At 60.7% G+C, this 15,856-nt stretch overlaps 2 protein-coding genes across 5 annotated transcripts in view; both read left to right on the top strand.

Annotated features, from left to right (window-relative positions):
* Nucleotides 1-5,789, top strand: part of SRRM3 (serine/arginine repetitive matrix 3) — a 56,385-nt gene extending 50,596 nt beyond the window's left edge. The window contains exons 3-7 of one of the 4 annotated variants that reach the window (XM_045460385.1): nucleotides 870-1,237; nucleotides 2,102-2,326; nucleotides 2,436-2,573; nucleotides 2,921-3,000; nucleotides 4,245-5,789. In XM_045460385.1, coding sequence (XP_045316341.1) covers nucleotides 870-1,237; nucleotides 2,102-2,326; nucleotides 2,436-2,573; nucleotides 2,921-3,000; nucleotides 4,245-4,985 — 1,552 coding nt within the window. In that variant the 3' untranslated portion in view covers nucleotides 4,986-5,789. Of the gene's footprint in view, nucleotides 1-336; nucleotides 1,238-2,101; nucleotides 2,327-2,435; nucleotides 2,574-2,920; nucleotides 3,001-4,244 lie in introns of those variants that run through there. The other 3 variants (XM_045460383.1, XM_045460387.1, XM_045460384.1) reach the window with 3 other exon arrangements.
* Nucleotides 5,790-11,602: 5,813 nt separating this feature from the next.
* Nucleotides 11,603-13,127, top strand: HSPB1 (heat shock protein family B (small) member 1). Its single transcript, XM_045460382.1, has 3 exons — nucleotides 11,603-12,118; nucleotides 12,639-12,702; nucleotides 12,808-13,127. The coding sequence occupies exons 1-3, from the start codon at nucleotides 11,755-11,757 to the stop codon at nucleotides 12,995-12,997; spliced, it is 618 nt and encodes a 205-aa protein (XP_045316338.1). The 5' UTR covers nucleotides 11,603-11,754; the 3' UTR covers nucleotides 12,998-13,127.
* The last annotated feature ends 2,729 nt before the right edge of the window (nucleotides 13,128-15,856 follow it).

Raw genomic sequence — 15,856 nt, 5'->3', positions numbered from 1 at the left:
GTCTCTGCAGGGCCGGAAAACAAAGAAAGAAAAATGTTAACAGAAAAAATGTCAGTTCCCCAGGAGTTCAGACATTGTTTTTGATTTTGGTATCTAATGACATTTGTGGATTTTGTTTTTTATTTCTGTTTTTCCTCCCTTTCTTCGGTTCAGTTTTGAGTTCAGTTGTCCCGCCCCGCCCCCACCCCCATCTGTGTGCCGTGTGCCCCTTCCATCCCCTCACCCACCCCCCACGCGCTGGGGGGGCCTGGCCTGGGGGGCTGGCCCCGGCCCGGCCTCCCGGTGCCCGTCCTCTCTCTACTCTCTGCCGGGATCGTCCGTCCCATCGGGGGGCAATGCCAGCCCCCGTGCCCGTCCTGGAGCCCCCTCCGTTTCAGCCCCCCTCCCCCCACCGCTCCGTCCCTCTTGTGTTTTGCATGCCGAGAACCTTGCATGAGCTGCACTGTTGAGGCCAGAAGGTGGACACTCAGGAGAGGCAGAGGCAGGGCAGGCGCGGGGAACCGTGTGTGCGATGCTCCGGGACTGGCAGCCCCCGGCCTGGGCCCGGTGAAAGCCCCCTCTCCTTCTCTCCCCCCCCCACCCCACCCGCCCGCTCTCTCACCCTCGACCTCGCTCCTTCTCTTGGCCTGTCCTCTCTCTGTCTCTCCTCTGCTCTCTCTCCCCGCCGTCTCCGCCTTTTCTCTCTGCTTCTCTAACTTCCCCTGCTCCTTCGCCTCCTCCTCCTCCGCCTCCGCCTCTCTCTCTGCTCTGGACTCTCTCGACCTCCTCGGTTTCCTCTGTCTCTGCGGGCGTCTCTTCCGCCCCGTCTCTGTCTGCGCCCCCGTCCCCTCCACCCCCCTCCGTGCCCTCTCTGCCTCTCTCCCCGTCAGAAGCCCAGCTCGCCCTCGCCCAGGGCCCGCGACCAGGCGGAGGCCGGCGCAGCCACGCCGCCCGCGCGGGGCAAGGAGAGCCCGAGCCCGCGCTCGGCTCCGTCGTCGCAGGGCAGAGGAGGCCGCGCGGCGGGCGGGACGGCCAGGCGGAGGCGGCGGCGACGGCGGCGGCGGCGCTCCCGGTCCTCGGCGTCCGCGCCCCGCCGCAGGGGCCGCCGGCGCGCCCGGCCCGCGCCGCCCCGGGGTTCGTCGCGCTCGCTCAGCAGGGCCCGCTCCAGCAGCGACTCCGGCGGCGGCGGCGGCGGCGGCGCCCCCGGCCCCGGGCCCGAGCCCGGCTCCGAGCGAGGCCACGGCGCGCACGGGAAACGGTGAGCGGCTCCCCTCCCCGCCCCGAGCGCTGCCCCGCCCCCGCGGAACACCTGCCCCCACTGGTCCCGTCCATCCCCGCGGAACACCCTTCCCCGCGCTCTCGCCCCTCCCTCCCCACAGAACAGCTTCCCCTCTCCACCGACCCCTCTCCCCCACCCCTCGGAACAGCCCCCCCCCACCGGCCCCTCTGACCACTCTCCCTGCTCCCAAAGACCCCTTACCCCCCACCCACCGACTGTTCTCCCCACACTGACCGCTCTCCCTCCTTCTCATTAAGCTCCCCCTTCTGTGATCACTCCCCCCACCCACGGTGCAAACTCCCTTCCACTCTGCAATTCTCCCTCTCTGCAAACTGCCTCCCATTCTCCTTCCCCACTCACTGAGGTCCCCCCTCACTGATCGCTCTCTCCTCACACACGGAGCCCTCCCTTCCCCACACTGATCACTCTCCTACCCAACAGAGTCCCCCCCCTCCGCCCCGCCCCACACCCAGGATTCTCCTCCCATCAGGGAGCTCTCTCTCTTCCCTCACTTGCCCGCCCCCACCGATCACTCTCCCTCCACACCAGGGAACACACTCTTCCACACTGATTTCACTCCCCACGCCCCTATCCCAGCCCTTTCCCTGCTCAGGAAACCTTCCCCCGCGCCACCAACTCACGCATCACCTCTTCCCGCTCACTAATCCTTCTCTCCTGCATAGAACTCCTCCCCTACTGAATCCCTTTCCCTCCCCTGAGCCCACTTGGTCCCTAGCTGAGCCCGCTCCCTGTCACCCGCACCCTCTTCAACCCCCCCCCCACACCCCGCCCCCAGCCCACTTTCTCCCTAGCTAAGCCCCTGTCGCCGTGCCTCTCCTCCAGGACCAAGGAGCGGCCCCCGCGCGCTCGGCCGGCCAGCACCTCCCCGTCCCCGGGCGCGCACGGCAGGCACGGCGGCCCGGAGGGGAAGAGCTCGTCGCGCAGCCCGGGCCCCCACCCGCGCTCGTGGAGCTCCAGCCGCTCGCCCTCCAAGTCCCGCTCGCGCTCCGCGGAGAAGAGGACCCGCAGCCCCAGCCGCTCGCCGTCGCCCAAGAAAACCCTGGGCCGGTAAGTGCGGGCCCGGGGGTCCCCGCCGGGCGCTGGGGTGGCGGTGGGGCCGGGGCCGGGCCTGGGCGGGCTGGCCGGGCCGCGTCGCTCACCTCGGCCGGGCCCGCAGGGACAAGGACGGCGAAGGCCGCGCGAGGCACGCCGAGGCCGAGGCCGCCCGCGCCCGGCGCCGCTCCCGCAGCTACTCGCCCATCCGCAAGCGGCGCCGGGACTCGCCCAGCTTCATGGAGCCGCGGCGCATCACCAGGTACGGAGGAGGGGCCCCGGCCGGCCCGCTGGGGACCTCCAGGGGAACGGACTGAACCCGGTGCGGGAGGAGAGGTGTCGTTCTGGTGGGGGCGGGGGGGGGAGGGAGAGGCCCCTGGAGGAGGAGAGGGGCCAGAACTGGAGGTGCTGGGGAGGTGGGACTCAGAGGCAGGGGTCTGAAGGCCCACGGAGGGGAGGGGGCTGTGCGCTCGGGTCTGGGTAGGCAGCAGCAGGCATGGAGTTCAGCTCCGGAAGATTCCAGCCATCCCTCCTGGAGCCCCTCCCTCTCTCCTTCCTCCCCACATCCATCTCCTGGCAATGATGTCTCCTTTTCTCCTTCATCTCAAGGTCCAGCCTGCCGAGTGGCCTGTGGCCGGCCTGGGGGCCGAGGGGACCCCCTCCCCACAGGCTGCAGGGGAGATGCCCATGTGAGCTGATCTGGCTCTGTTCAGCTGTCATCTGTCTGCCTCTCCTTTTCTCACTAACCTCACTGCTCACCTCCCAGCCCCCTGGGGAATTTGGAGGAGGGGGCACCAGCGGCCTACCCTCTGGGGCAGCTGTGGGAGGTCCCATCCCTTCCACTGCCCCTCTCAGTCCTATGCAGAGGGTGTGGCTGATGTGACAGAAGCCCCATCAGAAAGCTTCTTTGGCCCAGACCGGTGGGCGTGGGCCTGGGCTTCCGGGTGAGATTATGCTCTGTGTTCGTGGAAATCACTCTGCTAGCCCTAGACCCCTGACGTGGGGTAGAGGGCTACAGGCAAAATTCTGAACCCAACTCTGAGACTTTGCTGGGCAGCCTTGGGAGATCAGTGTGCCTCTCTGGGGCTCGGTTCTCATGTCTGAACAATAAGCAGGGCTCCCTGAGCATCTTTTCAGCTCTAACATGGACTGATTCTCTAACCAGCCCTTCCAAGTCCTTGGTGATCCAGATCGCCATACGCAGAGGGTCCTAAGACAGCTGGAGCCCTGCACCTTCCCCCTGGCACCCACCTCGGCCCCTCTCCCGGGCTGCCTCCTCCTCCTTCCACTAACGTACACCTGTTTTCTTCCTCAGAATTAACCCCACGCCATGGGGCACTGTTGCCCCCTTAACCACTCTCCTTTCTTTTCTCTGGGTCACAGCTTCCTGGCTTCAAACTAACTCCGGGCCGGCGGGAGGTAGCTGAGTGAGGAGAAGGGGCCGGCGGGACTGGGCTGGGCCATGGGCATGGGCAGCGATGGCCAGGGGGTCTCCTCCTTGTTCCCTTGAAGTGACCTGAAAAACCTTCGATTCTGTGAGGAAGAGAGAAGCAGGGCGGGGCTATATCCACAACCGTTCCCACGCACAGAAACCACTACTTAGCTTGGTTGACGCGAGTTGTCTATATTTAAAAGTTTCGTTTATTCAACAAATTGTTGAGCACCTACTCGGGTCAAGCAGAGACTGGGTCCCCTTTCCCTAAAGACAAGTGAGCAAAAAACAAAAGGTCCAACATGAAATTGGCAAGTGACCACTGACTGCCTGATCCTTTTGGGGTAGAGGGCACTCCGAGGCCAGAGCTCAGGGGAAACTGAGGCAGGAAAGCCCTGGCCATTGCTGGGGAAGCCCTGGCCTGAGTGAGGGGCCAAGCTAGAGCCTGGGGCAGAGCTCAGGGACCCGAATGGCCTGTAATCAGCTTTTCCCTCCTGGCAGTGCCCGAAAGCGTCCCATCCCCTACTACCGGCCCAGCCCCTCGTCCTCCTCCAGCTGCCTGAGCAGCGACTACTCAAGCCGGAGCCCCAGCCGCAGCCCCAGTCCCGGTCACAGCCACGGAAGCTACAGCAGCCGCAGCCGCGGGACCCGCAGCCGCACGCGCAGCCCCTCCCGGACCCCCAGTCCCAGCTACCACAGCCGGAGCAGCTCAGAGAGTGGGGGCTTCTGAGCCCGGACAGACCCAGCTTGGTGCCCCCTGGCATAGGGAGAGGCAAGGGGTCAGGCCCCAGGACCCGTGAGGGGGCCTGCACCCCACTGCTACAAGGGGGTCCCCGGGCCAGGGAAGACCTTGAGTGTGGGCGCCCTGCAGACAAGGAGGAGCTGGGTTCTGCTGCTTCTAGAGGGTCCCCACCCCCACCTCCTGCCTGCCCACCGTGTCCAGGGAACAAAGAGCCGTTGCGAACACAGGGATCGCCCTGTCCCCCTTCCTGCTTGATGCCAGCTCACCAGGCTGGGGACAGCTCGGTGGACCCAGGGACACCTCGGAAGGTGCCAGACCTGGAAGCCTCCCGCACCCACTCCACTGGGCCCTCGGCTCCTTTCTATCAACGCGCAGACGAGGAGGTGGGATGGCAGGCAGGATCTAAGTTAGAGGGAAGGAAGAACGACCTAACCCTTGGTGCATCACCATCCAAGCTGGGGAGCGGCTTCCTTCTGAGCTGGCTGCAGGATCCTGGCTGATGGCTGGAGGCTGGCCCCACAGCCTCCCCTGACCCCTCCCCTGGCCCAGGAGGACCCAGACTAGGTGGGCCCCTAAGCCCCAGCCTGAGGAGCCGGGGAGCTTACTCTTGGTCCCACCTCTCCCTTCCAGGCCAGGCTCTCCCCTTCGGCCCTCACCCCATGCGCCCGGGGCCAAGGCCGCAGCAGCAGCCAGGCCTTCTGCATGACAAGAGATGGGAAGTCTAGACAGACTATGCTGCATCCGAGCCTGACATCAAAAGGGGTTCAGGTCAGAAGGTGAAGAGAGAAGAGGTAGATGGAAGAGAGCCTGTGAGGAGTGGGAGAAGGCAACGCAGTCCGATGACCGAGCAAGCCCTGGTGTCCCAGTGTGCCCTGTGTCTGGGACATGGGCCAGATGGCAGCACAGGGTCGCAGGTATAGGATAACAGGCACTTCGGGGCCTGCCCGAGGGAGTGCTTCCTTCTCGGGATTTGGTGGGGAGGTAGTCAGTGGAGGCTACCCAGAGAGGGGTGCTACAGCAAAGGGTAAGATCTAGATGCAGGGCCTCGGCCGGGGACCTCGAGTGGCACCCCCCCACCCCCAGCCCTCTTCTGCTGCTCCCAGCCCACTCCTCCTGGGGCCCTCAGGGATCTCACAAAGTCTTCCTTGGCCCAACAGGGCATCTGCCCTGGGCTCCCACAGGGGGGAGGGGTCTGGGGTCTGGTCCGGGTTCCCCCTCTCTCTATTTTCCCCTCCCTCTTTCTCCGCGGTGCGGATAAAAATTGGACTCTAATAAACACTCGGTGCCCGGATGGCAGGTGGTGAGACTAGGTCTCTGTGGATTTGGGCACCTGGGGAGTGTGGGGAGGGCATAAGGTCCTGGGGTCCTTCCCTCCAAGAAAGGAGAGGGTCACGGACTCCACCCCAGAGAGGAGATCTGGCAGGAAGGAACCAGAACCCAGGGTGTCCATCTCCCTGCCTGAGTGATGGAGCGGAGCGTGCAGCTCAGTGGGGAGGAAAACGGGGACCCAAGAAGACTTTCCTTTCAGCCTGGAGACCCCGTGGGCTTTGAACACCCCCACCTCCCTCAAGCCCCACACCCCACCTAGCTTCCCCTCCCATCATTGTCCTTGACTCCAATACACCCCATCCAGCTGACCCACCTCCTCGGGCCTTCCATGCATGCCCTCTCCACCTCCAAACGTTCAGGTGAGCTCCTGGTTCAGGACCTAGCTCCGCTGCCTCCTACTCCGAGGAGCCTTCCCGGATCTCCAGCTGCAATGCCCACTCTCACCTCTGGGTCCCTCCAGCTCTTTGGGGTCTGTACCTGCCTTTAGGTCCCTAAGCTCTTGTTCAGCTTATCTGTTGGCATGCCTATCTTTCCCTAAATCTATGAGTTTCTGGAGCCAGGCCATGCCTTCTTGGCCTCTGCATCTCCCAAATAAGCACCTTTGAGATGTCTGTCAACTGAGTAAACAAGTGAATCAGGGAGCCAGGGAGCGAGCGGTCCCAGAAACCTTGGGGGAGGGCATGAACCAAAGGCAAGGTGCGGTGGTGGCAGATAGACACTAGAGGGCGACAGAGAGAAAAGGAAAATTGCCTGTTGGTGGCTGGCCAGTAGTGACACAAAACTGGCCTGAATGGAGAGGGAGCCCTGGGGGATGGTCTAGGTCAGCCTGGAAACCCCAAGCTTCTGTCCTCAGCACCCACCCCGGCTACTTGGGGAAACAGCGTCCAATCCCCGGGGAAGGAGGGGGAGAGGACAAAGCCCCTGCCCACCCACAGACTGAGGGTTCAGCCTAAACTCTGCTCTACAGCTTAGGAAAAGAGAAAAAAAATACCTCCAGGAAGGCAAGCAGGAAAATAGAAAACTCCAATTCTGCACCTGGTAGCAAGGGGTGGAGGGGATGGGGCGGGGGGAACCTCCCCAGGACGTGGGCCTTTGGGGTGTCGTAGGTCCTCTCCTGGTCTCTCTGCAGATGGGGGCCTCGGGGACCCCTCTAACCTTGTGCTCCCAATACGGTAGCTGGGAGTCAGGCTGGGCAGGGCTTCCTGTGTTGCGTTCTGGTGGTGTTTTCTCTTCTTAATTGGTTTCCCGCAGTCCCAGACCCAGGGTAGCAAGTCACAAGAGTACACGCCCAGTTTGGGTGTCCCAGATAGTGTCTCCCATCCCCTGCCTCTCTGAGATGCTCTTGAAAGCCCCTTGGACTCGCACCGGCCTCTCGGCTGAGGGCGTGTTCAGCAAACAGGCCCGATCACAAGACACCTACCCTTCCTTCACCAGGCCCCTCTCCTCCACTCAAGGACACCCAAGACATGAAGGCGCTCCGGCTGTAGGGCCTCCCACCTCCACAGACACCACAGGGGATGCCAGGTCCTCCCTCTCTGCCTCCCTCCACTCACCACACACACACCCCTTCCAGCGGTATTAGATGGCACAGCGGGCAGTGCGGAGGGGCTGGGGGAGTGAGGGGGAGTGAGGGCGAGTGGAGGAGAAACTGTTGATTCACCACGCTGGAAGGAGCCTTCGAGAACATCCAGTCCAATGGTCTCATTGTACAGATGAAGAAAATGAGTCACGGGAGCCAGCTGCTGGCCAAGGTCACAGAGCCAGAGACACTGCAGGTCCCCAGACTCCCAGACTAGACAGATTCCTTCTGCTAGACAGCAGGGCGGGAGGGGCCAGGGGATGGATCCCCAGCCCTCCCCACATGGCTCCTCCTTGGCCCCCTTTCAGTGGTGGTGGGGTGAGGTGACACCCAAGGTTAGCCAGAAGCCTAGGGGGTGGGCAGGTTGGAGAGATACTCCCAGAGGGGCAGTATCTAGATGCTTCCAGAAAGATCCAGTGCCCCCCACCCCCATGTGCTCTAATTACTGTTGCCCATATTTTTAATTCCCAGTAAGCCCAGCGACTGGTACAACCCATCAGCTGTCAGGCCTCTCCAGGGAGCTCGGGCAGCTGCCTGAAGACTCTCGAGCTTTCTCTAAGGCTGAGCCAGGGAGGGAGGGGCTGGCTCAGCCACAGTTGGCAAAGGCCTGTCAAAGGTGTGGCTAGTGTGGCCAAGGCCTTGGGCTCAGTGCCAGGCAAGGCGGGTCCGAGGCTGGCCTTGGGTTGCTGCAGAGTACCGCAGACTTCGGGGCTAAGGATGAGGGGAGGGGCCCCTCTGATCAAGGAATCCCAGACCCTGCAGTGCCAACCTCCCCCCGACTCCCCTTGTGGCTACTGGGAAATCTCTGGGGGTGGAGTTGTCCTCTTAATCCCAGAAAGCCTAGCCCTGGCAGCTCAGTGCCCAGAATGATACAGTAGAAGATTGTCAAAGAATATTTGGGCAGGTAGACAAGTAGGGGCTGACATTCAGCCTTTGCTTCCCTTGCCCTGTGCCCAGGGAATAACGGTGTGACCTCCCGAAAGGGGGCCTGGTCAGGGCGGCAAGGGACTCCAGAGAGGCTGGCCCGACCTTCCCTCCCCCTTGGCTGCACACCTCCCCCTGCACCCACAAGCTCACAGACCACAGCCCTCCCTGGACAGCTCAGAAAGTCTCTCCCCTCAGTCAGGAGGCTTGAGTTCCAATCCACTCCCCCACCACCCCCTCCCGCCCCCTTACCAGCTTTGTGACCTTGGGGCAATTCTAACTCCGTTTTCTCATCTCAGAAACGAGACTTTGATAAGATACTTGGACCTGCTCTAGAATGCATACGACTGGGTAATTCACATTAGCCTAAATCTCAGTATCCAAAATGAAAGAACCTCTTTCCTTAATAACAATGAGCACTTACTGAGCGCCAGGCACTTCCCATACATTACTACATTTGAGATTCACCACCGCCCGGCAACACGGGTGCCTTATTATTGCCGACGTTTTGCAGATGGGGTCGGCGGGCTCACAGAGGTCACCAGGCCAGTGAACAGCAGCACCCAGATTCAAGCCCAGCCTTGTCTGACCCCAAAACCCAGTTTGTCCCCCACCCCACCCCCTTACCACCACCCAGAGCCACCCACGTCCCTTCCCTTGTGATTGGCAGGGTCCCTCAAGAACTGACCCGCTGAAGATTGATATGAACTCTCAGTCCTGCCCCCCCCACCCACCATGGGCAGGGTGCTAAGAACTGTTGGGCCCTGGCTTACACAACTTCCCTGGCTAGGGCAACAGGAATGGACCCTCCCCACCCTGGCTTCGGGCAAGATGCAGGGAGCTACGAAGGGAGCTTCTGTCTACAAAGTGTTGGCAGGGAGGCAGCCCAGCAGCCCCCACCCAGAACGTGGCTGGGCCGGGCAGGACCACACTTGAAAGCATCCATGACCACATCTGACAGCTCCCTGTAGGGTGGGGCTCCTGGGCTCCAGTCTGGGCCAAGGTGGGCAAGCAGGGGCGGACAAGGGCCCTCCCTGGCTCCTGACCTCACCTCCACTTTACAGAGCTGGGGATGGGTGGGCCTGGGAGTGCCAGGGAGTGAAGGCCTGGGGCTTGCTAAAGCTGAAACCCTTGTGGGCCCGGGGGGGGGGGGGGGGGCAGCCAGTAGCTCCCAAAGGAGACCCACTGGGCCCATGACACGACCCAGCAAGGGAGGTGGAACAGAAACAGGGGTTCCATCTGCTTTGCACCCTTGGCCCACAAAAGTCCCAGGAGCTCAGAGGTGACCAGAACAACCTCAGACTCATGCCCCGGCCCCTGCTCTTCCTAGATGGGGAGGAGATGGACAAGAAAGAAAAAGAAAGAAAGAAAGAAAGAAAGAAAGAAAGAAAGAAAGAAAGAAAGAAAGAAAGAAAAAAAGAAAGAAAAAAAGAAAGAAAGAGGGAAAGGAAGAAAGAAAGAAAAGAAAGAAGGAAAGGAAGGAAGGAAGGAAAGAAGGAAGGAAGGAAGGAAGAAATAAGAAAGAAAGAAAGAAAGAAAGAAAGAAAGAAAGAAAGAAAGAAAGAAAGAAAGAGGCATCCAGGAGCTCTCTCCTGAAGAGGAAACAGACACAGAGAAGGCATGAGATTTGTTGCTACCCTGAGCTCATCAAAGCGAGTGGCTGGAGTCTGGCTTCTAGTTTCTCAGGTATCTACAGGGCTCCCTGTAAAACTGGTCGGGGTTCAGCCTCAGCGCAGCCCTGGGAAAGGGGCATTAAGCAGAGTGGGCCTCCTAAAGAGCAGAAGTGGAGGACTCCAAGGTGGGAGCCTCACAAGGGTAAGAGCTAGGGCACTAGAGAGGCAAGAGGCTTACTGTGCTAGCGTCTCACAGGAGACAGTACGCCAGTCACTGTATCTCTTTGAACTCCAGTTTCCTCATCTAAAAAGGAGGGATGGGGCCACCTGGGTGGCTGAGTCAGTTAAGCATCTGACTCTTGATCTCAGCTCAGGTCATGGTCTCATGGTTTGGGGGTTTGAGCCCCGACTCGGGCTCTGCACTGACAGCATGGAGCCTGCTTGGGATTCTCTCTCTGCCCCTCCCCTGCTTATTCTCTCTCCCTCTCTCAAAATAAATAAACATTAAAAAAATAAAAAGGAGGGATAATAGGGTATAAATCAGGAGAAAGAATGGAGGGGGATCATGCCTATGAAAGCAGGAGATAGGGAATGTCAGGATTATGGCAGGAGCCTAGGTGCAGCACCCTCTCCCAGAGGTGGGAGGTGGGGGCCTGGATCTCACAGGTGGTCAGACAGGAGGTAGGGGCCCAAGGGCAGGCCTCAGGCTCCAAGCAAGGTTGAGAGAAATGTACTGCCTAGGGCTCTCCCTCCCTTGGTCCTGTGGGAATCATAAACAAAAGGGACTTTGAGATAATAATCTACAAAAAAGGAAACTGAGGCCTGGAGAAAGGAGGGGACTTGCCCCAAATCACAGTAAGTCAACAGCAAAGCCCAGGCTAAATCCAAAGTTACTGCCTTTCAAGTTCCCAGTCCAGGGCTCCTCGAGGAAAAATAAGATATATGGGGGGATTTGCAACAACTTTCCTCCTGACCCCCTGTCAGCACTGGGTTTCCGACCTGGGTCACTGCCTCTGCAACAGAGATACATAACACACTCTCCTTCCTCTTCCCCCCTTTAACTGCAGATAGATAAAATAACAACAATGAACAATGAACAGGTACCAGGCCCTGGCCCTGGCCTAAAATCTCTACTTGCTTTAAGTTGCTGAATTCTCACATCAACCCAATGATGTAAGCATTTTTATCATCATCATCATCATCATCATCATCACCACCACCATCACCATCTCCATTTTCCAGATAGGGAAACTGAGGCACAGAGTCTGACTTGGGCACATCCACCCAGTTAGTGGCAGAACCAGGATGTGAAGTCAGACAGCCTGGCTCCAGAGCCCACACTCTCATCGACGACACCACGCTGCTTTTAAAGACATTATTTCATAGACACCTTGTGGTTCAAATCCCGGCTCTGCCACTTCTAGATACCCGTGGCCTGGGACAAGTAGCCCAGCCTCTCTGGGCTTTGTCCTCCAGGGCAAAGGGATAGGACTGACCACCAGCCGCGCCACCCAGCGCTTTACCGTCCAGGCCTGCGAGTGTCCGGCAGCGGGCACTGCACCAGCACCGGTGCTCCAGTCATTTGTTTTCTCAAACAAGAGAAGGTTCCAGATGTGGGCAGGGCCTTCCTCGGCCCGCCCCCGCCCCGAGTGCAGGGGAGGAATGCAGGGGGAGGGGCTGCCCCCAGCCCGTCATTGCCTTTAATAGAGACCTGAAACACCGCCTGCTAAAAATACCCGGCTGGAGACGCATAAAAGCGCTGCGGGGCCGCGGCTCCGCACTTCTCTCTCCAAGCCTCAGCCAGACGCGCGGAGCAGAGCCAACATGACCGAGCGCCGAGTGCCCTTCTCGCTCCTGCGGAGCCCCAGCTGGGACCCTTTCCGCGACTGGTACCCGGCCCACAGCCGCCTCTTCGACCAGGCCTTCGGGCTGCCCCGGCTGCCCGAGGAGTGGGCGCAGTGGTTCGGCCACAGCGGCTGGCCGGGCTACGTGCGCCCGCTGCCCGCGGTCGAGGGCCCCGCCGGGGTGGCCGCGCCCGCCTACAGCCGCGCGCTCAGCCGGCAGCTCAGCAGCGGCGTCTCGGAGATCCGGCAGACGGCCGACCGCTGGCGCGTGTCCCTGGACGTCAACCACTTCGCCCCCGAGGAGCTGACGGTCAAGACCAAGGACGGAGTGGTGGAGATCACCGGTGAGCCCCCGGCCCTGCGGGGACCAAGCGGGCGGGGTGGGAGGTTGAGCCGTGGGCGCGGGGGGGACTGGGCAGGGAAACTCCACCAAGGGACCCGGAAGACTTGGGACTCACCCTGCCCCCAGGCTCTGGCTCCGGCTCTGGAAAGGGGACTGCGTGTGCTTCCTCAGGGCCCTTCTGGCCCGAAAAGTGCTCTATTTGAGGGAAGAAATGGCTCCTTCCGGAGGAGACCTCCAGCCCCGCCCCCAAATGACCAGATCTCCTCGGGGCCATCCGCAGGCCCGGGCAGAGGGGACTGGCGCTGGCCCTGCTGCTTGCCCTAAGCCCGGGTCCGCAGAGGGGGCGTGTGCGCTTCCTTGGCGCGGCGCCCTGCCCCACCCTACTTTGAACCCAACTTTCCAGAAGCTTCTGAGGGGCCTCGGGCTTAGTCTGGCCACTCACTGGGGCATGTGTGGATTTGGGCGGGCGTCTCCCTGCAGCTTCTGACCTCCTTCTCCCCTCCCCACCCCTTTCCCCCTAGGCAAGCACGAAGAGCGTCAGGATGAGCACGGCTACATCTCCCGGTGCTTCACTCGCAAATACACGTGAGTCTTGGCCCCAGATTGAGGGGGGCGGGAAGAGGGGTGCGGGGCGGAGGGGGCAGTGAGGCATGGGGGTGTAACTCTTGTCTTCCTCCTCTGTCTGTCTAGGCTGCCCCCTGGTGTGGACCCCACTCTGGTCTCCTCCTCCCTGTCCCCTGAGGGCACGCTCACCGTGGAGGCCCCCATGCCCAAGCCAGCCACACAGTCGGCAGAAATCACTATTCCTGTCACCTTCGAGGCACGTGCCCAGCTTGGGGGCCCAGAAGCTGGGAAGTCGGAGCAGCCTGCAGCCAAGTAAAGACCTCAGCCCTGCTGTCTACTGCCCCTGCCTCAGTAGCCATCACTGACCATCCCCACCCACCAACCTGTATGCTCTTTTGATACGTTAACCTTCTGTTTTTCTCAAATAAAGTTTGAAGCAACTGCCAGCCTCTGCCTCTGCCTCAGATCCAAGCTTCTCCAGGCCTTTCCCTGATTTTCAGTTGGGCCTCTCTAATGGCCTGGGGTTCCGTGCCATTTGCTGGCTGACACACTGATCACTTTTGCCCAGGGTCTCCTGTGTGCCGAGCCCGATGCTAGGCCCTGAGTCCACGAAGAGAGAAGAAATGATTGTAACTAGCTGTGATTGGGGAAACCAGGTCCAGGCTTGGGCAGTCAGGGACTCAGAGGCTGCAGTCAGGTGCAGAGGGACAGAGCAGGGCCAGGGGAGGGGAGCTTCTTGGGAGCTCGGAGTCCCTTGCTGACTTCAGTGAGACTTCACTATTCTCCCCGGGAGGGGCAGGACCCTGTAGAAGGTATGGGAGGTGTAGCGCTCCAGGTGACTTTCTGAGAGGAGGTTGACCTTGTCGAAGTTTCCATCCCCCAGTGTCCACACACGCAGGAAGCAGGCCTGGGCTCTCAGGTCAAGGGTGCTCTGCAGAGGGTGAGGGCAGTGCGGCCCAGGCTTTGATGGAAAAGAGGCAAAGACCCTGACAGGGAAGACGTGCACTCCAGGAAGGGCCTGCCTTGACGAGCCCAGGTAGGAAGAGTCACACCTACCTGGGTCCTCTCCCTGGCCCTCATCCTACCCACCACCCTCTCATCTCACCTGGCCCAAGAAGGGTTCGGAAGGATCTGGGAGAGGAACAGAGCAGATGGGGGTTTGGGAGCCCAGGGTGAAGTCTCTGAGAACTTGAGAGATTCCACACCATCTCCACCTACAAGGTCACGGAGCCTGAAGCTGCGGCAAGACACCGTGACATTCTAAGCCCACAGCCCGACTTGCCCGGGGTCTGTGAGAGCAGCCACGTGCACACATACACACGAATGCGTTACCCTCAACACTGCGCAGCTCCTTAATTGCCACTGCTTGGTGCGGGGCTCCCCGTTGGGATACCACAATCTGGAGCAGGCAGGAGGCCAAAGCAGGTCCCTGGCTTTGAAGGCCTCGCTGGACCTGGAGGGCAGCCAACAAGGGAAATAAATAAACACATGGAACGAGGATTGTGCCGGCCCGGCTGGCAGCACAGGTCTGGGCCTGTTGGCCAGGGCGCTGCCCCATCTACCCAGCCCTACCACTATTCATTTCTTGAGCTCCTATCTCCTCAATCTGCCATCCTCCTCCCTGACAACACACATGCCGCATCTCAGGTGTCTCCTGGACGTGTCCACATTCCTGTGGTCCCAACTGAATCAGCCCGTCCAAGGCTCGCCCTCACTCTGCTCGCCAGCTCCCTTCTGGCTGGCAGCAGGATGGCCCTGGCCTCCAGGGGTGTGGCTGCCTCCTCACGTCTTGTCAGAGTGGGAGCAAGGCTGCCAGCGAACTGGAAGTGTGGGAAAGCTGGTGCCAAGCTTTGACAAGGTAATCCTTGCGTCAAGAGGCGTGGCTGGTCCTGCCTTCCACCTGGGCGCCGCGAGCCTCAAAGAAGTGAATGGACTTGCCCAGGTCCACACGGCTAGTCCTGGAGGGGGGGAGGGACATCAGTGTGGCCATAGGCAGGGGAGGGCAGATTAGCTCAGACAGGAAGGCTGGGGAGGAGGAGGGCATATCGAAGTGTCCCACGCTTCAAGCTTGAAGTACAACCGAAAGAGGCTCGGTGGGGCCACAGCAGAAGGGGGATGCAGTGAGCCTAGGGGCCAGGGCTGCTCGAGGGGGCTGAGGGATCCTAGTGTCCAAGGCCATGGCCTGGGGCAGGTAGAGGTCAGCGCTCAGGGGACTGTCAGTGCCTACCACAGGAGTGAGTCCAAGGGCAGCAGCTTTGAGGTCTTGAGGGTTCAGGCCATCACTTGGGACACAGCTGGGCACAGGGTAGGTGGGCGGGAAGGGATTCAGTTCCCGCAAAGGAAACAGGCCCCGGTTTCCAGAGGAAACAAAGCAGAAGACAAGGAAAACTGTAGCCTGCCTGGGCCACCATGGGGCAGAGACAAGAGGGGAGTCTGAGGCTGGGCTGGCCCTATGCCCAGAGCACCACCACTCAGATATGGGGTCTGGGCCAGCACCCCTGGGTAGACTGGCTGGCTCATATCTGCGGGTTTCCACCGGGACAGGCTGGCACTGGGACACCTGCTGTGGTCCAGGAGCATTTCCAAGCTTCTCCAGGCCTTTCCCTGATTTTCAGTTGGGCCCTCTCTAAAAGCCTCTGATGTCCTTCAGGTCTGCAGACTCCAGACATTGGCCTTGATTCAATGAATACTAGCAATAGGGCCCCTCTGCTCAGCAGAAGGGTGCCTGAGAGGCAATGCTCTGTGCTCCAGGCTGATGAGGACCTCAAGTCCCCGTGGCCACCTCTCACCAGCTCCAGCCTCCCTAGGATCTGTGGAGTGCACAAGCCATCCTCAGTTCCAGGCCAATCCCTGGGTCTCTCCTTTTCTCTCTCCCTCCCAGTTGTGAAATCTGTCATCCCCGTTGGCACTGCCTCTGGGCATAGGACCCAGCCAGTCAGTCTGAGTCTCTGCTCAAGGGACCAAATGGAGGAAACCTCTCAGTGACAAGCAGTATTATACCATTAGAGATGGGGTGGGGGGTGGGGGGGCAGGACATCCTGTGGGGTCTTAGTGGAGTAGGAAAAAGGGATTTCCAGAAGTGACCCTTGGATAGGCAAGGGGGAATCACATAGGCCAGGGCTGGCAAACTGGCAAGGTCAGGCTGGAGGAAGGAGAGCAAGAGGGCAAGTGAGGG

Source organism: Leopardus geoffroyi, chromosome E3 (genome assembly GCF_018350155.1).
Source record: "Leopardus geoffroyi isolate Oge1 chromosome E3, O.geoffroyi_Oge1_pat1.0, whole genome shotgun sequence".
Lineage (NCBI taxonomy): Eukaryota > Metazoa > Chordata > Mammalia > Carnivora > Felidae > Leopardus > Leopardus geoffroyi.
Note: the sequence above shows the minus strand (reverse complement) of the source record. Positions and strands in the feature narration are given on the sequence as shown.